Source organism: Desmodus rotundus, chromosome 11 (assembly GCF_022682495.2).
Source record: "Desmodus rotundus isolate HL8 chromosome 11, HLdesRot8A.1, whole genome shotgun sequence".
Lineage (NCBI taxonomy): Eukaryota > Metazoa > Chordata > Mammalia > Chiroptera > Phyllostomidae > Desmodus > Desmodus rotundus.
Window position 1 is genome coordinate 68,745,025 of NC_071397.1, and position 24,775 is coordinate 68,769,799.

The 24,775-nt window shown below is 37.5% G+C and overlaps 1 protein-coding gene across 2 annotated transcripts in view; it reads right to left on the bottom strand.

Moving 5' to 3' along the window:
- Positions 1 to 267: 267 nt before the first annotated feature.
- Positions 268 to 24,775, bottom strand: part of CEP85L (centrosomal protein 85 like) — a 134,480-nt gene continuing 109,972 nt past the window's right edge. Inside the window, exons 10-14 of one of the 2 annotated variants that reach the window (XM_053913847.2) lie at positions 23,663 to 23,780; positions 23,099 to 23,149; positions 10,520 to 10,627; positions 8,439 to 8,670; positions 268 to 5,059 (exon numbers count right to left, since the gene is read on the bottom strand). In XM_053913847.2, coding sequence (XP_053769822.1) covers positions 4,896 to 5,059; positions 8,439 to 8,670; positions 10,520 to 10,627; positions 23,099 to 23,149; positions 23,663 to 23,780 — 673 coding nt within the window. In that variant the 3' untranslated portion in view covers positions 268 to 4,895. The remainder of the gene's footprint in view (positions 5,060 to 8,438; positions 8,671 to 10,519; positions 10,628 to 23,098; positions 23,150 to 23,662; positions 23,781 to 24,775) is intronic. The other variant, XM_024551838.4, reaches the window with a different exon arrangement.

Sequence of the window (24,775 nt, forward strand, 5' to 3'; positions counted from 1 at the left end):
TAGAAATCAAAAAGGGGGACCCGGCACTATTAGCTAAATGGATACAGGCATGCATTTGTACTCACAGCCCCTGTCATCAGAAAATCTCAGTGCCCTTCATGGGAAGGCTGTGAGAGAAAGCTTTCCGGCAACTGAAAGGAAACTGTAAGACAGACTTAAAGCAGAAGTCCTCACTTTCTAGTCGTAGATTCGCTCATGCATTTATAGAAAGCTTTCACCTAAAGGGCAAGTCAGCATATTCTTATCAGTGAAAATTCAGGAGAATCTGAAATTCCAAATACATTGTTATATTAAAATTAGACCCTTGGAAGACATAGATCTTTTTATAAAAAATTTATTTCTCTGTAAATACAAATTCCAACATCAACAAACAATAATCCAGTGGAAAAATACTTAGCCATTAACATTGAAAACTTTTTTTAAAATTTAATAAATATAACTTTGGCATTCAAAATTCTAGCTGTAAACCCTATTAAAAAACAAAAACAGGAAAACCAACCCCTTTACAAAAAAAGAGGCAAGAATGACAGATCAAAAGGCATAAGCCAACCTGTGGCTTCACATTCTTTGTACAATGACTGTGTTTCAGTTAAGTCGTGACCACTGTATTTACACATGAGGTATTCTGGGTGGTTCAAAAACGGAACCTAGTTTGCAAAGACCACCAGCCACACTGACTGATTATACACTCTGCTGTGCTTTTCACGTAACCACCGAGCACCTTCCCATGTCTTGCCATCACAGCGATGTGATGCTAAATTTACATGTATGTATTTAAATAACTATTTATACATATATACACACACACAAACACACCAAATGACATTCCAGAGGAGTGTCCTGCTTACCATCTGGGGAAAAGACTAAGATCCAAAGACATATATCTGATAACTCCTCTCGTGTTTACTAGATTATCTACCTAGTAATGAAAACCTGCTCCTTGCTTTAAAAAAACAATCCTTAATCAGTCTACTTACAGAAGAACAAGGTGCGATAATCATCGACATTCTTATAGCTTATGTAAAATAGAAATGAGTGCCTACTGCAGGCAAAAAGGCACGGAAGGTTCTCTCTGTTTGCAGCTGTAAGAGTGCTGTTAATGACTTAGTGATTTGAAACTACATTCTTAGCATACTCAAAACTTCTTTTAAGTAAGAAAAAATCCAAAATCTTTCCCCTTTCATGATTACGGCAAATATTATTAAATGTATAGTATGACCCTACAGCAATATACCACCATGGCATTGAGGGTGAAGTTGGAAATTATACTCTATATACCAAATAAGAAACAGTTTTTTGTAAACAACGAAAAGAATTGTTAAAAATGGAAATGAAATAAATTAACTTTGGCTCTGAGAGCTATAGCTACTGGCAGTTTCAAATGATATGGTCTAAGTGAGCATGGTTATGAGAATTGCTTATTACTGTAATTACATATCTACAGTGATAGAAATCTATGTAAAAGAATGCAAATAATCCAAACTAAAGGTATGGCTGAGCTGAACTATGCTATGTAAAACACAGTCCAAGTTCTCAGCTACTGTGCTGCTTAGTCCATGAACTACTACTGATACTGAAAACATGTCTTCCCAATAGAACAGTTCCTTTAAAAATATCTCCTAAGAGATTCTTATTAATAAGTCTTGAACTATGACATTAATTTCTAAATTCATTAATAAGTCAAAAATGTAAAATATCCATTTTAGCAACACTTCCAGCCCTTGAGATTGTCTCTAACAAGCTACTAAAAGAAATCTAATTCAGTTTCGTAAACTGTTATAACCAAAACAAATTTCACCAAAATATAATATTGTTAACATTAAATATTGAATCCTGTTTCAAATATAATACAGGGCCACACTTATTAAAAGAAAAATTCAGGCATGAATTCCTAGTCAATACAGTTAAGCTTTTTAACATAAGAGACCACTGAAAATTTACTAACAATTAACGAAAGTCATCCTTTTTTCCTGACATCAAATGAAAAGACAACCATTGTGCCTTTTGATCTGCACAGGCAATTTGGGTCTTTTACTGAGCCAACTGTTACTTTACCCCTGCTTTAATGTGACTGAGGCAGAATAAGCTCAACTTGAAAACCCAGAAGACTCATAATAACTGTTGATATTGTATGAGCTACTCCCCTAGAAGACAAGCATTTAAATTCACAAAAGTATAACTTAAAAGTTTTCATATCTATGGAAATTTTCCAATACATTTACTTTATAATTAGGTTACTCTGTATCCAGACCAATGTCACTGAAATAACTTCCAAGAATATTCTAGCTCCAACCAACACAATAGGTTGTCTTGGAAGGAGAAATTTTCTAAAAAATGAAAATGAAAATTAAATACTGATGAGTCAGAATACTACTAGTTTGACTTCCCCCCACAAATACCCTCTAAGGCTGTCTTATTATCTATGTCCTTTCATAAACTCCAGAATCCAAGAGATTACGTGTTGTAATTCAAGGCTATACTTAGACTATCATATCTTAATTTCCTTTTTTAGGGCGGGTATACATTTTGGAAAATGAAATACATCAGCAGTAGTTTGTTAACTTCCCACTAAGTTAAATTTTTTTTTACCTTAAGATATAAGAATTAAGTCAAATTCTGTAGAAGTTTTAGAGGACTTATTTTAAAAAATAAAATACTTTATCCCAACTAATATATCTATAATAGATTAAAACATATGACCAAAAGTTAGTTTAAAACAATAGTAATAACCATAAAATCCTCAAACATATAAAACCTAAGAGACATTTAAGTAAAAATCTAATGATCCAAATAATCAGTGATTACGTGCTCATTAGTACTATATTTTAGGGTGCTTTTATTTCCAAAATTATGGAGATTGGGGCAGAGGGAGGAAATTCTATGCAAAGAGAATATAAAATGCATGCTGCATTTGTGACTTACCTCTTTTAGATGCTACTATTCATTTTACTGTAATGGGTCATTTTTATAGATAATAATTTTTAAAAGGCAGAATTCTTTGCATCAGATTTTGGGCACAAATTTACTGCTCCCTGAATGTCTTCAACCCACCAACATTAAAAAGCAAATGAACACAGTAGAAAGCCAAGTTCTTACCAGTGACTAAGTCCCTCCTTACTAGTGCTAGGGGCCTGGGGGTGCAGAATCACTGCAGTGCCCCGAGTTCTTCGTGCCAGACCCTAAGAAGTAAGAAGAGCAGGGAGGACTCAGGCACTGCACAGACGGCAAGCTGGATGTCCGCACAACGTACTACAACTTATTGCTGCAGTAGGGCTATAATGCGACTTAGTGAGAGCTGTATGTGAGCCAAATTCTGAACTGAATGTCTTCCTGGCCTTATACCACATGTTTTCACTGCTGAAAATATTTAAGAAGAATCTTTTCTAGGAGCAGCCCTTATATCGGTATATAAGCCTGGCCAGACATGTGATCTGCTCATATCCAAGACAATATTATCCTGCTTGATTAACACCCTTATTCCTTCTACCTCTTACTTAACCTTAACTTAAATGAGAGTTGGCTGCATCAAGAATATAAACCAACTTATAAGGGACAATGATTGCCGTAACAAAATACATTCAAAAGAATGCAATGAATGTTCTGAAGGCAATAGAATATATAGTCCTTCCACAATAGCAACTAAAACAGGGAGACACTCATTTGGAAGTTTAAACAATTGCATGTCTACTTAAGTATCAGTTACATTTCATAGTAATATCATGTACTCCAGTAGAACCTGACCAAGTTTGTATTCTAAGAAAAAACCTGTTTGTAATGTAATTTATCTAACAAAAGGAATTGAAATATCACCTGATTTAGATTTTGTTTTATGCTAGTGATAATTCTGATATAAAGAAGATGGGTTGGCTTTCTCTTAATTTCAACTTTAAAACTGATACATAAACTACTAAAATGTAAACATTTGAGATTTGGATAAATAAGCCATTGTTCCAGAGTCACTTTGTTAATCTTTCTTTTATAATAATGAAAAGGGCCCTTAAAAGATTTGCATTAATTATATATGGCTTTGCTTATATTAGTATATAACATATAAGTAAAAAACTGTAAATAGTAAGGGACATGTTAAAATTAGTTCAAATTATGTTAAACTGCCTTGTGATAAATTACTGTTAGTGAAACAGATCATCACATCAAACTTCACACCTCTAAGGCAATCCACAATGGCTCTGGAAACACGGAGACCTATCTACAGTGCAGAGGTCAGCCCAGCCCCGCCGCCTCGTCATCTCAGCATGGTGGGTGTTCGGAACACATGGTTTTGTTTCCTGTGCTATTAGAACACTTGCCTGCTACTGGAACTCTTGTTCAGCCAGCTTTTGAAAACCCCTAGGTATAACACAAGCTTCTACATGAAAGAAAAGAAATACAAGAATAAATAGTGTGTGCCTTTCTCAGAAGCTTTGCTTTGCCCCTAGAAATCATTATACTTTTGTGAATAAACACACATGCACGCACACACAAAAAAACAAAAGATAAAAAGAAATCCTACCCCTTTTATCTGAAGGGCACTCTTCACAGCTTGGTCCTACAATCAGTAGTTTGAGAATACAGAATTTTTTTCTTACATACTTTATCACATTTTCAAATGGTAATTGGATTTTTTTTGTCCTGATTAGATGAGCCCCTTTGAGACCGCCTTACATCCCCATTCCACCCCCACCCCCAAACAAAACAAATACACACACACACACACACACATCCTATGTGCAAGGCATATGTCACTTGCAACATTCCGACATGGTTCCTGCAGAGATCAGACAGGCCAGGTGCGCTCAGCGGCCGTAGACCGACATGGCTCCTGAAAAGGAATACGAAGAACTGTGACACAGCAGCATTTAACAACGGGTCATTGTTGCCGTCAGAGCAGCGCTCGATCACTGAGTGATGCAGTTGTCGCCCATGTCCTGAGCATAGCGGTCTGATATCGTAGTCCGTAACTCATCGATGTCCCTCCGCAGCTGGCACACGTCCGACAGCTTTTTAGTGAGTGTTTCTGGGCTGTGGTCGTTGTCAGCCTCTTCAGCTGAACAGTTCAGAGCTGCAGAAATAAAATATGGAGAGACTGCCTCACATTTTTTTGAACAATGGCATTTTAAGGTTTTTAACTTGGTTATCACTGGCAATATGATGCTGTACACTGAATACCAGTCAGGGTCAGATTTAAATTATGCATCATTCAATGTTAAATAGATCTTATCTACCTGGTCCTTTTAAAATTTTGTTAAAATGCATTAAATTCCTACGGTAATGCATACAAATTCAACATATTTCATGGACGACAGTATTCCAAAAGTAGAAAAGAACATGCTCTAACAACTTTATTTGGCTCAACTAGAGCACTCAAGTTCTTCCCATGTGACAAAATCTGAAAATTGTTAGTGTAATGAGGAGTGATACCTTAAATTTTTATAGACTGCAAAATAGGTTTTCTGGTGTGAAAACAAAATTTCAAAATATATCGTAAGTGTGTGTGTGTGTTTAGTGTATGTATATGTGTACATATAGTGTGTGTGTATAATGTGTATATGTGTATGTATATATATATGTATGTACACACACACACACACATACATACATACATAGTGATTATAAGGTCACAGCTGAATCAGACTGATAGTTAGGAGCCCAATAGCTGAATAACTGAGGGTGAGGCCCCGAGTCAGAGAGCTTCTAATTATGGACGCCAGTTCCTCTCTGTCAACATATCTCATCATAAAAGCAGGTGGAGTCAGTGATTGTAAAATAAACCTTTCCTTCTATTTTCTTTGACCCTGGCAGCTTAATGGAGCAGTAACTTACTTTACCAAATATTTCTGAACACCTGCCATGACCCAAGCAGTACGCTGGCTGCTGAGGTCAGCAAAGAAAAGGGAGATAGTGGCTTATTCTTAATAATTTGCATACGCTTTCATAAACAAGCAAGCCCAGTCAGCTATTGTTGACGACCTACTACTACACATAGGCCCCGGAGGCATAAGGAAGAGAACAACCCAGGCCTAACTGGAGAGGGAACAGGTTCACTGGGTGGGCCAAAGAAGCAGACTAAGCAAAGGCATAGAAGCAGAAAACCACATAGTCTGATAGAATTTAAGGAACCTCAAGAAAATCAGTAACCAGCTCTAATATGGTAGAGCACAAATTATGAGAGAGGAGAGGGCCCAGAAATAAGGCTGAAGGGACAGATGTGAGCTACCAATCTCTCCTTTAGGGGAGTGTGAGGATTAGGAAGTAGGAATCACAGTTGCAGCAGACCACTCCGGCAGCAACGTGAAAATGGACTGGGGTAGGGGGAGTCGGCTGACAGAGAGACCAGTCCAGAGAAAAGCTTGAATTAAGGCAACAGCGCCAAGAGGTAATGGTAGGAATACATGCTAGAAGCGGAAGAACTGACAGAAATGATAGAGCCCAATCACCCTCACCTTGCACAGGGGTTAGGGGTTGGGTATGGGACCTACAATGGAGGAAAGAGGATAAAGTCTGGGTTAGGGTGGTATGTGGAGGGTGGTGCTACTCCCTGGGAGGAAGAGTAGGTTTACAGAGGGAAGAAGAGCAGTCTCTGTTTTGGACAGACTGAGTCTGTGATGCTTATGAAACAGCTGGTTCTAATGTCCACATCAGTATCATCAGGAGCCAGAAGGGACATGCTAGGCGGAGTAAGAGATAAACACCTGTACGGGTCACAGGCACAGTGATGGCAGAATATAACAGGACATGGGTAAGATTCCTCAGAGAACATACAGGCAAAGAGAAACAGAAAACCGACACCGAAGTGGCAGAGTGTTCCACAGCAGGCAGCACGGCAGGAGCGGAACTTAGAGAATGACGTCACAAAAACCACGGCAGCAGAGAGTTTAAGAAGGATGTGTGAGCAGCATCAACAAATAAATAATCCATGGAGTGACGAGATGAAGGTTCAAAAGAATTCTGGGGTTAAATTTTAAAGACTGGAAGGAGTATTCATTGGAGGTGAATGTGGCAAGGTTCTTAAACCTCCCTTTTATTCCTATCAGGTAAGAAACCTCTCTTATCCTATTACTGAAAAAGTTAATAAATACTACACAGGAGTGTGCAAATGTAGATTACACAATAACTGAAAGAGTGACCATCTCTGAAATGGAGAAAATGTGTTTTTTGAGAGTGAATTCTTGCTTTTTGTTTCAAGAGATCGGTGCTAACTAAACCACCCCGTATTCACTTACAAACTTCTTTAAGATTCAAGGCAACGCCGGCTGCTCCATGGAGCCCTCCTAGCCCGTACCAGGTAGATTGAATGGTTTTCCCCCGAGCTCCCGCGGTGCCTGTCCACATCTCAAGTACATTTATCACAAAGCCCTAAGAATTAGGCTCACAAGTGAGCAAGGGCCGTGTTCAGATTCTCTGCATTGCCAGTGCCTTAGTGCTTGGACTCGGGAAGGCGTTGCTGAATATGCACTGAGTGAATATACTTAGTGTTTTTTACATGCCCAGGCTCATATATGTGAACACACGTCTATGAAGTAAAGGGGAAAATTCTGCGATATCTCTGAACAGTGTTACAGGTTTCATTTAACAAGTGATACACTTTGATCAAGAGTATTACATATTTGGCTTGACAAAATAACTATTATGATGCAAGATGGTGGAATCTTTTTGATAAGACTGAAAAAAAAACCTAGTCCTCTCTCTAGATACATATTTATAATGTTTTAAGGTAATGACTCAATACATGTTGGTGCATAAATCTTATGATCTTACTCCATTCCTATCTCCTAAGTGAAGTCCATTTCTTCTGTATTTGGGAGACCCACAAGTCATATAATAACTTAGAACCACAGGCGGAGGTGAGTGTTCCTGCAGCGGCAGCACAGAAGGGAAGTGACGCGAGGATCTTCCTGTGTCAGCTCTCACGACTTTGTGTGGGGGAAGGTAGAACGGAGGCCCCACGGTGGGTGTCACATTGAAAGGGACAAAGCAAGCAGGTATGCACGACAACAGATCTGTAGGCCGTGAAAACTGCCACAGAACACACACTACATAGGGAAGCAAGTGAGCATTTTTTCTTCAGTATTTCACCACATGAAAGCAAACAGAATGACTCTTCAGAGGAGTCATCAGAAATCACACCTATTATCACTCCGATCACATACTGGCCGATTGAGCACAGCTCCTCCACGCCAGCAGACTTACAGGCACCCTGGAGAGTGCCACTCCGTATCACCTCTGACCCTGCTCACTTCTGTAAGCATGACGAGCTAAGTTCTAGCAATGAAGGAATAACAAGTATTCATGCACCCACGCACTGATTCAGAGATTATAAATCTATGTAGGAATGGAGACTAAAAACAAATAGGGAAAATGAAGTCAGAAGTTCCCAACACATGAAAGACAGGTTTCTAGCTGTTCAGCAACACCATAAGGACAAGTCATTAGCCACTTACATCTGATTCCCAGTAATAATGAAAGATTAGGCTCCTTGCCCTGAGCGCGCTGATTAAGAATACTGCACAATGCCTTCAAGTCAAACAAACAATAGGACATTTCCTTGAAGAGCTGATCGATCACATTCAAATCAAACAGTGGGCGTTTGGAAAGAACCGTCTGCTGCCTGGATTGGTCTTCTTCCTGGCCCTGATCCAAGAGAAAGCATGTCTCTTCTGGCTGTCTTTGGTTCTGCAATGAATAAAGATAACAAGAATCTGGTGGTTAGAACAGAGGAAAGGTACCCAAAAAGCGACACGGGTTAACACTTTCCCCTAAGTCTATAAACAAGACATGGCACCTCTGGACCAGCTAATCCTACAGAGGGAACAGAAATCCAGAGTCCTAGTGTCTAGGGGTCTCTCACGCTCTCCCATAGTAAGCGTCTTGGTTGTGCATGTACTTTTCTGTAATAAGGTTTATCCTAAGAACAAAGGAAACTCCGTTCCTCATCCTGTAGTTTTATTATTATTAGCATAGTAAGTTACTTTGCAACTTTTTTTTTGTATATTGATAAAAAAAGTACATGTTATTTATTAATGGGAGCCAAAATTTCCAGTGAAAGAGAAAAATACAACCACAAAATAAAAGAAGGAAAAAGATACCTTGAACAAGTGTAAATTGTTAAATGGACTTGGAAGTGTCAGTATGAAGTCATGGTTTACTACCCTCTGAGAAAGTTACCCTCACCTCATCCCCAAACTGCCCTTATCTGCTCCTCATCCTGAAAACTGCTAGTGAAAGGAGAGTTTAATTAGCTTTCCAACTGGGGCTGCACTTCAGAATAACCAAATAGCCTGTGTTGATGAAGAAAAGATATGTATTTTTTAAAATAGATGAGTGCCAGGCTAGTAAACGTAAAAGGAATGATATAACTAGGAAAAAAATAGAATTCTTTTAATCACCTAATGCTTCAAACAACGATCACTGGTGGACACCAACACCATCAAGGGAAAAGGGACCAGGAAACTACAGACTCACACAGGTGCCTAAGCGTCACTCCGCAGACAACCCACTTTTGCAGAGGCTCTAACATCACACTGGGAAAAACCCGTCTGTCACTGCCTTAGCCCAGTGAGACGAGTGTTGGTGTCCCTTACAGTAGAATAACCAAACATACATAATTTGATCATGTGAACCACACCTGCAAAGTATTCAGGCCAAAATCTGTTTGACCTGAAACTAGTGACATCTTTAGCTCTAACTTCTAGCTTATGAGAAAACAGAGGGAGTAGAGAACAAGACAAATGACACCGTGAGGAAGCAAACAGACAAATCTAGAAGTCTGATAATCTGCAAGTCTACAATACAACAGGCCCAGTTTGGGCAACAAGTCAGTAACATGGGAGAAGAAAGAGACCTCAGGTTCCTAAGACAAAAAAAAAAAAAAAAAAAAAAAAAAAAGCAACTCATGGTCTTTCCTGAAGGCTGATTTAGAGTCACTATAAAAAACACTTATAAAGAAATGGAACAATTTTCATGAAGACTGGGTATTATCAAATATCAAAAAATATTCTTATTGGGTGTGACAATGGTGGTATGGTTACATAGGAAACGTCCTAGTTTTTGGAGATGCATTCTGAAATATTTAAGTGGCAAATATCATGATGCCAGTTAAAAAATTAAAACAAATAGTATTTGTATATATAACATGTCCTTAAATGCAAGGCAAGTATTTCAGCTCATAATTAAGTGAAGAAAGTGTAATCTGTTCCAATGACAGCACCAACACTGCATCTTCCTTAAGGATTTTCTGGGGTAATTTTGTTTCTATTCCATTTACGCCTTAGTCCACGGTGCTGGGGCCCAGTCTTTATCAAACATGGGACTTTGCTAGAGTAAAGTCTGTGGAGTGGTATTCTAAGACAAAATAAATAAATAAACTTCTTAGTAAAAACTTAATAGATTTAATTAACTGGCACATCAAAACCAAGTCTTCAATTTAAAAATGCTTTTTGAAGATGAACAAGATAAGCATTGATTTTAACTTAAATAGGTGCTGAATCATGCTTTGAAAGTAATTTGAATTTCTTCTACTCACATCAAGCAATGTTTTTGTTAATCTCTGTAGGTTTCTTTCTTTCTTCTCCAGCTCTTCCGTCATCTTTTTTGTGGTCAGTTTTTCTTCAGAAAGTTTCCCTTGCAGAGACTAGAATAAAGAGAATTGGGAAGCAAAGCATGTTAACACTGAGAGCAAAATGCGATCCGCCAGTAACAAGTATACTGGCTCTAAATACTTTGGACATACTATCCTCCCCAGCCCCTTGGAAGATGAAGGGCTCAACTTTAAATCAACCCATATTTTACCTCTAGAGCAAATGGCCACAACAGGAAAAAAAATCCATCTTTTCTAAGAAAGTTTTTAATCTGGGTAGAACATGTTAAATCTAAAGATGCTATTTAGTGCTATATTACAAACAGTTCTCATTTTATTATGTACTGGGAATGTATTAGCAAATCTGTACCTTTTTTACACTTTTCTTATAATTAATAAGATACAAAATAATAAGATCATACGACCATCCCTATTTTCTATCATTCGAAACACAGTTAAACACCTGTCTCAGTATACAGTACTCCAAGTGAATGTAATGTTGAATTCAGGGCAAAGGCCTATTATGGGGCTTGGATAAACTAATCTCTTTCCTTGCTCCATTACAAAGTTACAAATTATCCAAACACAATACTACTGTAAAATAATCATGAGTATACCAAAGCAGCATATAGGATATTTTAGAAATACTTGGGTCATTTCACTTTATAAATATAGTTTTCAGTTACACACTAAAGAAAAACTTGCCATAACAAGTGTGTAGGTGTTTCTATCAACATTTTATTATTGTTAAACAAGGTCAATAAACTTATGACCAGAGAAGAGATTTCATTTTTTTCTTCAGGACTGTATTTCTGAAAATACTGACCACCTAAATAGAACACAACCCCCTATGAAGGTTATTTTCCTCCCATTATCTCTGGATGGAATAAGAGAGGGTAGCTGCCAGCATGGGCTGCGGTAAGGCTCTGTAAATATGAAATGGTTTTCTCGACAGCAGATATTCAACACTCTTGCTTTTTACTTTCATTTGTCTGCTAGACTCTGAAAATAATATTGCATTTAAAAACTCAAAAGTTGGATATAAATGAAGTAAGCGCTATAGCAAGTTCATTCCTTCTAGGGAAAACTTGTTTTATATTCTACAAAAATAAACCTCACAACACAAAGTCACATGGGTTCTCTGAGTATATACATTTTTGGAAAACTAAAATTCCTTTGTAACTGCATTTGAATGAATCAAAACCTATCTGATTGAATGGTACATGGGAATTTATCTACCTAGCTAAAGATCAATGCTTACTGGCATGACAGGATTATCTGGCTGGAATTTAGAATTCATCCTAAATTTGCTTAATTAAGATTTGTGACTATGTATTTATTAGAACCACAGAAGAAAGGCACCACAGGTAAATTACTCTAAATATATTTTAACAATGAAAACTGAACCCCAGCTGCACTATAATTCTTTAGAAGATTATAGCATTTTTAAAAAATATATATTTATTGATTATGCTATTACAGTTGTCCCATTCCCCCCCCACTCCACTCCATCCTGCCCACCCCCTCCCTCCCACATTCCCCCCCTATAGTTCATGTCCATGGGTCATACTTATAAGTTCTTTGGCTTCTACATTTCCTACACTATGTTTACCCTCCCCGTCTATTTTCCACCTATCATCTATGCTACTTATTCTCTGTACCTTCCCCCCCCTCCCCCTCCCACTCCCCTATTGACAACCCTCCATGTGATCTCCATCTCTATGGTTCTGTTCCTGTTCTAGCTGTTTCCCTAGTTTGCTCTTGTTTTTGTTTTAGGTGTGGTCATTAATAACTGTGAAGGGAAGATAAAGTGCTTCTCAGATAAGGTCAAGTTAAAGAAATTCATCATCACCAAGCCCTTATTATGTGAAATGTTAAAGGGAGTTACCTAAGAAAAAGAAGATCAAAAATAGGAACAGTAAAAATGACAGATTATAGCATTTTATATTAATATATTTTATATTTATATTTTTCAAAGTCATGTTGAATGTGACTAGTAATTAGCTAGTAAATCTTACTAATACAAGGTGGGGCAAAAGCAGGCTTACAGTGTGAGTATGCAAAACACAGGGTTTACTCTTGTACTATTATTTATTAATTATTATATTATTTTCCATATGAACTGTAAACCTACTTTTCCCACACCCTGCATGTTCCTATGTTAGACTAAATTTAAATCAGTGAAGAAATAGACAATCTTCTCTGTCAAAATAAATAAAAAATGTTTGGAAACAGTGCTGTTTGTAGTAAGAAGGAAAATTGAATTTGGGAACTAGATCAAGCTTAATATGTTATGTTGGTTGGGTTCAAGGGCACTTATCAAGCAGCCCTTTAATAGGCAAGGAGTTCACAGATATGATTATCCTAAAAGGACCAAGTGTTGTATAATTTCCAGGATAATTCTAGGTATGAGTGCTAAAGCTGTCTGACAATAACATTCTACCTAAAAGATTATTTCTTTATCCTAAATTGTATGATAAAGTATATGGTACAAGTTTAAGAAAAAGGGGGAAAAGAAAAATTTCTATTAAGCTTAGAATGGGATTACTAAAATTAAAAACATATTTTCAAATATCTACAGTTTCTCTTTAAATTTCCAGTTTAATGAAAATGTTTTTTAAAATTCTAAGTCACTAACCTACTGATTGTTTATCACAATCATTCCTGAAGTTGAAAATGGTTTTAAGCATATTTGTTGTTTTGATGTAAATATCCAGAAATGCTAACTCTCTTTTGCCCCAAATACAAATAGCTCAAATAAAAGAAAGTCAGATGTGTCTTAGCCAACAGATTCTACATACTCCACAAACACAATTTAGAATAAAACACTTGGGGAAAAAAAACTTGTTAGCAGTTTTACTACACACACACACAAGGTCGTACATGAGTTTCACAAACACTTTCCTTCATGCAATCATTCATTCAGCAAAAACTGCAGCCAAGCACTATCTGTGCCCTGAAAGATACGACAGTGAACAGACAGTCACAGCTTTGCCCCCGTGGAACATTGCTAGAAGGAAAAAGACCGAAGAAAATAACCATAGTAAATGTGTAAGTTACAAAGAATTATACATTAGAATTTGACTAGTGCTTTGGAGAACAAATAGAGGGAGCTGAAATCCCAAATGTGGAAGAGTGAGGGATCATGGAAAAGGTGACAATTAAGCAAAAGCATGAAAGAGGGAAAGACTCTGTCCAATAGATAACCGGAGAGCGTGTTTCAGTCTGGGCAGAGGTTCTGAGGTAGGTAGTGCCTTCTATGTTTGAGAAAAAGTAAGAGAGTTAGTGTAGCAGAAAATAAGATAAAGTCAGAGAAGGAAGGTGGAATGGGGAATATTATGGAGAAACTTTGTAGAAACTCTGATTTCACTCTGGAGAAAATGAGGAACCAGTGAAGATACATACTGTGATCTGATTTTTGTTTGTAGGTCATGCGGGGAGTTGATGAGAATAGGCTTGCAGGCAGTGGTAGAAGAAGGAAGAGATAACGCAGGTGAAGAATGAACATGGCTTGGACCAGGGTGGCAACAGTAAACGCTAATGGAAGGGGCCAGATGTTAAGATACATTTTGAAGGTAATAGGATTTGCTCACAAATGTGAGGTAGGAGAAAAGTCAAAGATAAGTCTAAGACTTCTAGACTGAGCAAGTGGAAGGGCAGATTTGCCATTAATACTGATGGAAAATATGAAGGGTAGAGCAGGATTTATTTTGTTTTGGTTGGGGAGATATGAAATTCAGTTTGAGACATTTTATGTCTGACATGTCAAGTAGGCAATTGGATATGCAAATTGTAGTGTCAGGGGAGAATTCTGAGCTGAAGATAAAAATTAGGGAGTAGTGAGCACACTCATTACATTTAAAGGCAAAAGACTGGGTAAGATCACAAAGAAAAGTACAGAATAGAAATTTAAGGAAAGAAATAACCCCCCCTTTAAAAAATATGATACAATATTTTAAAGAGTAATTTAAATATCTTCAAAATAAACTTGAACATAAATATCACAAATGAAATTAAGCCTATCCCTAGGTTATGAAGTGGAAAAAATTATTTCCATCTACTAAGGTATGTTGTCCAATTTTCATATACTAATCTACTAACTTGCCTATATCTGTATTATAGTAGGACTTATGCTACAGGCCTTACATTTATTGTCTAGTTAAATAAACAAAACAAACAAACAAACAAAAAGAGCAATACATCTGTGATTTTTTTGGTTGAAATTTGTAGACATTTCCATTATCTAGAAACAAAGTGTAAGTCAATCAGTTGAAGACAGGGTACCAGAATTCATCCAATCAGAAAAGTGAAAAGAAAAAACAAAGAGTAAGGTTAGCTTAAGGAATGGACAATATTAAGCAGACCAATATTTGCATTATCGAGATCCCAAAAGAAGAAGAAAGGGGCAGAAAGCTTATTTGAGGAAATGGCTGAAAACTACCCTAACCTGGGGAAGGAAACAGACATCCAGATCCAAGAGTTCCAAAAAAGAGGAACCCATGGAAACGCACATGAAGTCACGTTATGATTAAACTGCCAAAGTTACAGCCAAGGAGATGATCTTAAAAGCAGCAAAACAACTTGTTACATACAAGGGAACTACCATGAGACTAACAGCAGATTTTTGAGCAGAAAGAAAAGAACTGCTATCCAAGAATACTCTACCCAGCAAAACTGTCCTTCAAAACTGGATTTTCCACACAAGCAAAAGCTGAAGGAATACATCACCACTAAGCTGACCTTCAAGAAATATTAAAGAAATATAAGCTGAAATGAAAGGGTGCTCACTAGTAACATGAAAATATATGAAAGTATAAGTCTCACTGGTAAAGGTAAACATACAGTACGATTCAGAATTATCTAATGTCAATACTTTGTTAATGGACACACAAGATAAAAAATTAATTGTGCCATCAAAAACATAAAAAGTGGAAGCACTGCATTAAATTAAGAAGCTTCTGCACAGCAAAGGAAGTCAAAATGAAAAGGCAACCTAACAAATGGGAGAAAATATTTGCAAATCATGTATCTTATAAAAGGTAACATCCAGAACATAAATAAGTCATACAGCTCAATGGCAAAAATACATAAACAATATGATTAAAAAACGGGCAGAGGTTCTGCATAGATATTTTTCAAAGAAAACATACAGATGGCCAATGGGTTCAAAGGTGCTCAGTACCACTGGTCATAAGGGAAATGGAATCAAAACCACAATGAGATTATCACCCAAGAACTGTTAGGGTGCTATTACCAAAAACAAAACAAAACAAAACAAAACAACCCCCTGGAGATAACACATGTTGGCAAGAATGTGGGGCGAAGGAAACCCTTGTGCACCACTGAGGAATGCAAATCGGTGCCGCCACTGTGAAAACCAGTACGGTGGTTTCTCAAAAAAACAAATACAGAACAATGAGATGATCCAGCAATTCCAATCTGAGTATTTATCCAAAGGAAACAAAAACTCTACTGCCAAATGATACATGCACCCCATGTTCACTGCACAAGTATTCTCAATAACCAAACCATGGAAGCAACCTAATGTCCATTGATGGATGAACGAATCAGCAAAATACAGTGTATATACAATGGAATATTACTCAGCCACAAAAAGAAAATGTTGCCATTTGTGATAACATGGATAAACCTTGAGGGTATTAAGCCAAGTGAGATGGTATCACAGATAACAGGAAACAGATTGATGGTTTCAGGGGCAGGGGGCTGGGGTGCTTTAATAGGAAGTGGTACGAGGTATAAACTTCCAGTTATAAAACAAGCCCTGAAGATGTAATATACAGCATGGTGACTATTGCTAATATTACCACATTATATATTTGAAAACTGCTAAAAGTGGATCATAAAAGTAGAAAAAAATGTATAACTACGTGGTGTAGTAAACTAGACTTACTGTGGTAATCATTTCACAATAGACAAAAATATAAAATCATTACCTGTACACCTAAAACTAATGTCATATATCAATTATATCTCAATAATAAACAAAATAAATAAAGTTAACAGTGAGAGGAAAAAAGAGGGAGAGTTAATGGTAACAGCATAAGATTTTGGAGTCAGGTAAAAACTAGGTCCTGGGTCCCCCACTTATGCTGTACAATAATGGGTAAGACATTCAAGATTTCTAGGCTCCAAACTCACCTAAATTGTAGGATACTTTGAGAATTATGCGGTGTGTATGCAGACAATACCTTAGATGTCTGCCTGTTCACAAATCCCACATGTTACAAGTAGTCACATTTGTACAAGCTCAAATTCCTTTCTTAACTATCACCTTGCTACCAGATAGAACTTTAAAAAATATATATCCACTTGAGAGTTCTGCTTCCAGAGAGAGGACATGAGAAGCTCACATGAATATTATTAAAAAAACACATTTAAAGTTTCTGGAAATGGTCCTAAACGCATATAGCAAATGAAGAAACATATATTCAAGAAAACCTACTGAAACTCAGTAAGAACAGCTATGCCTGTGATAGTTTAAACAAAATCCACTCCATCCCCACTCTCATAGCTCAGCGAGATGGAAATTCCACTCCAGACTAGGACAGCCAATGAAAACACAGGGCTCCCTCTCTCCCTAGCTCCCAGTTGAAGAGCAGTCTTCCCAGTAGGACAACAGCATTTCTCATCCTGCCCCCAGCTCCCTGTAGCTGAAGCTAAGTTTCAGGCAAGTGCAGGCAAAGGTGGGGCTCTCTTCTTCTGTCCGGGCCCCATCATGGATTGGGTGCAGAACCTCTGAGAATGCTGGGACTCTCACCACCTTGCTTTGGCTTGTCACAAGACTTTCTAAAGGCTCTAAGACCAGGACTGCTGCCAGGCTATAAAAAAGAACTTCCTGGGAACTTGTTAATAATACTTACTTCAAGTTTTACCCCAAAGACACTGATTCATTAGGTTCACAATGGGGCCCAGAAATGTCTGTTTTAAAAACATGCCAAATTATGTGAATATTCATACAAGTTTGGTGACCACTCATACCACATACAAGCTCAGGAATATTCTTTCATGATTCAAGTGAGCTCCCTTCCTACAACTCCCTATCTCACACAACGAACTGATTTTTCAAAAATTAAATCCATGTTTTACAATTTTTCCTAACATTTTAATTAAGCAAGAATTATAATGTACATACACCAGGCATTCATATACATTAAAGACTGTACTCTTTAGATGTACAAACACTGGAAAGAAAGCTTATTTGTTAAAAAGCTACTTTTCTTTTGATGGCTTTTTTTTGGCTGCTAGGTTTTTCAAAAATTAGCATTAATTTTTGATAAAAACATTTTTAGCTTTAAATGCATTATAAAACAAATTTCATGTAGGTTAAACTTTAAAAATTAAAAAAACTGAAGGGTGAAAAACTTCATGTCAAAACATCACAAAATTAGGATAACATAGAAACAGGAGATAAACATCACGCAATAACGGGAAATGGTGAATCAATCAACATTTATTTAGTTTAAAGAAAAGTTATATTCTGCCCTGACTGGTGTGGCTCAGTTGGTTGGGTGTCATCCCGCAAAGCAAAAAGTTGCCCGTTCCATGCCCAGTCGGGGCACACACCTGGGTTGCCACTTCCATCCCAGTCAGGGTGCATACAAGAGACAATCAATGGATGTTTCTCTTTAACATCAATGTTTCTTGCCTTCTCTTTCTCCCTCCCTTCCCCTCTCTAAAAATAAGTATATAAAATCTTTTAAAACATTAAAAAAAGGAAAGTTATATTCTACCTATAGGGCATTATATTGGCTTGTGATATACTTTCCCACCATTTTTATTGAGGAAACCTGCTAGATGAAGGCTGTAACAGAGATTTACTAAACACAATAAAATATTCTGAGTCTGTGGAAATGTCTTATGTGTTATAAGTAGGACAGACTGTCACAGTTTTGAGATTGGTGTGCCCAGCCATGCCTTTAAGAGTGAACATTCTTAATGACCTTTGAAGCATCATTCTGTCTTTTGTGATACTGTTGAGGAAGGAATTAGCCAGGGGTGAGGAAACTCCAGAGGCGCCCAGGACTAAGACAAAGGACATCGATGCAGAACAGAGACCCTGTCCTAAGACCAGGTGTTGCTGCTTTCTGGAAAGCGCTGATCACAGTGAATCATGATTGCACCTCCTCAGAAGATGTTACATGACCCCTCCTTCATTATAATAGTGCTATAATAAATTAGCATTCTAGGTCCCTTTGGAGAGGTGGAGAGGCACGGAGACACCGAGTGGCATGGAGATGCAGAACAGGTGGTTTCGTATTCACCTGCAGTGGATAAAAACAGGGAGGGACACCTCGGTAGCAAGAGATCCCAGTCCCACACCTGACCACCCAGCCCAGGTTCCAGCACCAAGAAGGTAAGTCCCCATAACTTCTGGTTATAAAATCCAGTGGGGGTTGGGGCAGCGGAAGAAAGTGTGGGATTCTCCTCTTAGGAGACCACGGCAGATTTAGGACTTATGCAGACTCCCTCCCTCTGTGATACAGCACCAGGGCAACAGCTGGACGGGCACCAGTGGCATAGGAGGAGAAACTGAAGTGACTGGTATCTGGGTGAGTGTCGGGAGACAGCTTCCTCCCGGGCAAAACTCCCGGGGGCAGGCAGTGGCAATGTCCCCTCTCCAAGCCCTCCCCCTACCACAGAGCCACAGAGCAGTGATACAGATTACCCCTCCATGGCAATTACCTAAGGCTCCACCACAAACAACCTACAGGTGCGCTTTTCTACCACAGGCCGTGCTACCAAGACACGGAGTCAAAGCAGCTCTAGTACACAGAACAAACACAGGGAGACTGCCAAAAGGAGGAGACAAAGAAACATGACCCAAATGAAAGAACAGAACAAAACTTCAGAAAAAAAACTAACCCAAATGGAGGAACCCATCAGATGCAGAGTTCAAAACACTGGTGATCACGATGCTCAAGGAACTAATTGGGTATTTCAACAGCCCAAAAAAGACCCAGGTAGAAATGAAGGTTAGGCTGAGTGAAATTAAGAAAAATCTACAGGGATCCAACAGTGGAGGGAATGAAGCTGAGAATCAAATCAATGTTTTGGAACATAAACAAGAAAAAAATCAACCAGAACAGGAAGAAAAAAAAGAATTCGATAAAACAAGGATAGGCTAAGGAGTCAATGGGATATCTTCAAATATACTAACATCCAAATCATAGGGGTGCCAGAAGGAAATGAGGAGCAAGAAATTGAAAACTTATTTGAAAAATAATGAAAGAAAACTTCCATAATTTGGTGAAGGAAATAGACATACAAGTCCAGGAAGCACAGACAAGTTGCACCCAGAAAATGACCACATCAACACACATCATAATTAAAGTGACGAAGGTTAAAGATAAAGACAGAATCTTAAAAGCAGCAAGAAAAAAGCAGAGAGTTACCTACAAAGGAGTGCCCATAAGAATATCAGCTGATTTTCAAAAGAAACTTTGCAGGCAAGAAGGGACTGGCAGTAAGTATTCAAAGTTATGAAAAGCAAGAACCTACAACCTAGATTACTCTATCCAGCAAAGCTACCATTTAGAATGGAAGGGCTGATGAAGTGCTTCCCAGACAAGGCAAAGCTAAAGGAGTTCATCATCACCAAGCCCTTATTATATGAAATGTTAAAGGGACTTAAGAAAAAGATCAAAATTATGAACATTAAAATGGCAACGAATACACAACTATCAACAACTGAGTATAAAAAAAAACCAAACTAACAAGCAGAACAGAAACAGAATCAAAGCTATGGAGATCATTTGGAGGGTTATCAGTTGGGAGGCAGAAGGGGAGAATGGGGGGAAGGGTGTAGGGTTTAAGAAGCACACATTGATAGGTAGAAAATAGAAAGGGGGATGTTAAGGACAGTTTAGGAAATGGAGTAGCCAAAGAACTTATACGTATAACCCATGGACATGAACTAAGGGTGTGGGGGTGGCTGGAGGGAATGGGGGTCCTGGGTAGAGGGAACAAAAGGGGAAAATTAGGACAGCTGTAATAGCATAATCAATAAAATCTACTTAAAAGCAAATAATAGAATCCTTGGCCACTGAGTGTGAATCTTTGCTCAGAGTTGACCTGCTCCTGTGTTCTGTGGAGTGTATTATCGCCTAATAAATGTGCTTTCTCTTTCTGCTATAAACTCTGTGTGTCCGGTTCAATTCATTGTTCGTGATCACCAAGAACCTGGTTACCTGTGCCCACCTGAAGCACCATGATCATTCATTTATATCTGCCAGTTCAGAAAAACCGTTTTCAATCCGTAAGTTTTTTCAGTGAGGAAACATTTTAATATATTAAACAAAACAAGTAAATGAACTTTTTTACTCTGTATTGCCTCTGCCAAAAGATTTCAACAGTAATAGCTCTGTGGAGACAGGCTTATGTAGGTGAAATGTGCTTGTGAGGGATAACTGGAAGGAAAGTAATACCCAATGAACAACTCATTCACACTGACTGCAGCCATGTTCATGGAAATGATGGGGAATGTTCAACTGAAAAATGTCTTTATATTGTATAATGACAGAAGAAAAACCTGCAGAAGACAACAGTTTAGCCATACTGGTTTCATGGATGTAAAGAAAGGCAATATTTCTGAAGTATCAATAAGTAAGCAAGATTTCCATTAATCTTTATTTTTAGAGCACTCAACTCAATTTCAAAATCAGCATATACTTTCACAGGAAGTACTAGTTTTTCCATATAACCAGTAGAAGACTGGTTTCTCCCCCATTTTCAACATTGTGAATCCACTTGCCACTGCTTCACAAGATGATAGAATTGGTGAGTATATTGCACTGTCTGGTCCCAAATATTTAGAAATAAATGCATCTTATTAGTTTGGCTTCCATTTTCTAATTATTTTGAAGAAATAAAGTGCTTACTCAAGCATTTTAAGATCAAAGAACAGAAGAGCATGTAATTACATATTCTACATATCTGTTTATATGGTCATGACATATGTAAATGTGAGCAAGAGTTGGTTAACGTGTAAGAATAAATTGTATTAAGATGTCTCAACAAATAGAAAAAATACGCATTTCAACCAATACAAATATACCCTGAACATGTATAATATGAGATAGCATGTGATAAATAAAATCTTGTAAGTCTTATCCACCAACACTTCAATGCCAAAGCACAGTGTTGAGATGCTGTCCTTAATTTGGATTGAGATAACTTTTCCTAGATATACTTCTCAGAAAATGATACCAAGCGAAATATAAATCCCTTTCATTATGGTCTATAGGTAAAATAATAGCTAAGAATACCTAACCATCTTGCGATTCAGATGGCTTGTAGAACAACTTAAGTTATGTCTGTAGGGTTATAAATTAAGAAATACAACCCCTAAGAATCAAACCAGCAGGCCCACATACTTGTTGATTAAATTGACAAATTACTCAATATTGCCAAAAGCAATCAAAATAGACTAACACCCAAACCATTTACCTTTTCCTTTTTAACTCCCATTTTAAAGAATATTAGAATTTGGAGGCATAAAAGTATTTATTCAGCGAAGTATGTCCATTGGCTTTCCATCATACTTAGAATGAAATACCGACACAGAGAACATGTGCCCCCAGCTACTTTTCCCGTCAGCCCTCCGCCATCGCCCTCACAATCACCGCACTCCAGACAGCAGCCTTCCTGCCGGTCCCAGAGGGCACCAGGCACACTCAGGACATTGGCTGCTCCCTTTGCCTGGAATGCTTCCCCCTGCTTATCTTCACTCAGATCTGTGTAAATATTATTTTCTCAGGTAAAACTTCATGATTACTGTATCTAATGCAGATGTCATTGCCCTCTATTTTTTTTAATAGCTCATCTCACTCCTTGATATAATATTTCATTTTCTCCATCTCCCCCCACTAAAATAGGCAGGAACTTGCTTTGTTCAATGATGGACCCCCAGTGTCAAGAACAGTGCCTGCCACATATGGAAGCGCTCAGTAAATATGGAAAATCGACAAAGGAATTATAAAATCTACTTAATCCACAAATTTGGGAAACTCTGGATAAGCAGATATCTACCATCATCTCCACTCTGAGGAATCTAAGTAGAAGGCAGAGACACAAATCAGTAAACAAAATGTCATATACTTCGATAACACAGAAAGGATACTACATTAGGAAGGAGAAGGCTTCTGCAGTCACAGTGGACTAAAAACAGACCACTGTCTTATATGAGATCACTGATGACCGCAACCAAACGTGTTCTTAATGGCAGAGGTAGACTACACCCAATTAAAGAGAGAACAAGTAAGGAACAATCTTTACAGTTTTCTGAAGAACTGATTTACTGAATAGCATTTTTATTCTAAAAAACTGAAAGATTAATATTAACGAAGTGCAACTTCATCCCAAGTGCTATTAACCTTTTCATACAAATACATACCCTATATGCTTTATACTTTTACTTTATACTTTTTAGTATATTTATACTTTTTTACTATGTAACCAGTAAATTGGCATAAAGCTAAATTAAAAGAAGTACAAAACATTCCTTACCTGAATTTCTAAAGTCATTCTGTCCATCTCATCTCGTTGGCTATCTATTATCTAAAACACAGTAAATATATTAGTATGAATCAAAAATTTTCCACTGCTTTTTAAAAATATCAGTATTTCAGGAAAACAAAGATAATCAGGCAATTATAAACTTTTTAAAAATCAGGTTGTAATTTTTTAAATTACAGTATTCATACCAAGTATCCTTTAAACAACCACATGATTTGGATCACACATATGTAAAACTATAAACTTCCTCTACTTTTTGACAAAAATTTTCTCTAATGCAATTTATAAAAATAACTTCGGAACAGACTTTGAATAATTTAGGAAAGAAAAAGATATCCTTTTGATTTCGCTAAGAAGTAATATAATTTCCTGAGTTTGGCTTTTATTTAAATTTATTTAAATTGTTTTTCTTTCCAAATAAAAATATACAAACTAAAATTTCCATTGGCTATTAAATATTAGCAAAAATTAAAAGCAACTATATGAATTATTTATCTAGACACACATATCCACACAGTATAGATTTCATATTTATTATCAAAGACATGTACTGACCTTGCCAGCATTCTCATTTTGTTCTCTCAGGTTATCATTTTCATTCTGAAGCTGTTTTGCATCTAACATAGGAAGGCGAATTCCATCTTCAAGGCATCTTTCTACCTTTTGCTGCAAACTGTTTTATAAATACAATTATATAAAGAAAATGAGCTCTATGTGCTGACTTTGGTAGAAGACTTCAACATAAATGAAGCCCCTTCTTCGGGTGTATAACACTTTTTAGTCAGGCAATAATCAAGACCTACAGACAGTATAGGAGTAAGTTTGAGTACCTGTATTTCATGTAAGTAAGAAATATATAGGAAGGTGATTATATTTTCAGGAATGAGACCAGAGTCAAGAGTTGCTTAGTATGTAACATCTTTAGGCCCTCATTACTCCAATCTGAGCTCCGCAATCTAAACCCTCTTCGTTTACCTCTCTCCACAAAAAGCAGAGCTACTTGATTAAGATAATTGTGGTAGGGAGCCTAGGAATATGAACACACAACTTTGCCCTTCATTCTGAGTTCAAAGTTTGTAAAGATAGTTAGTTGTTGCCTAAACCAGGAGAATTACATTTCTCTTTCATTAGTTAGAGCAGCAATCTCTTATGTGAAGTCTGTCCAGCCACTGTAAATATAACGAGAACGGTTTGCATGACATAGATGTAACCTGGCAGCCAAGGGGAGTGGACTGGAATGCGCATGCATGAACAGTGACAACTTCACTGTACTACTCAGCAATAGATGCTATTGAGTGAGCATGTGTACTGTTGCATCCGAAATGACTGAACAAGTAGAGGAACGAATCTGTATTAAGTTTTGCATTAGACTTGAACATTCCTCTGCAGAAACTATTCGGATGACTCAGAAGGCTGCAGCTATGGGCAACTGGTGATTGGCAGCTTCATCACCACAACACGCCCACTCATGCATCATGTCTCATGCAGTTTTTTGGCAGAAACATTAAATCATGCAGGTGATTTAATAGCCCCTGCAGCCCAGATTTGGCACCCTGTGATTTTCTGGCCTGTCCCAAAACTAAAATAACCTTTGAAAGGGAGAGATTTCTGACCATCAGTGAGATTCAGGGAAATATGATGGGGCAGCTGATGGTGACTGAGAGGACT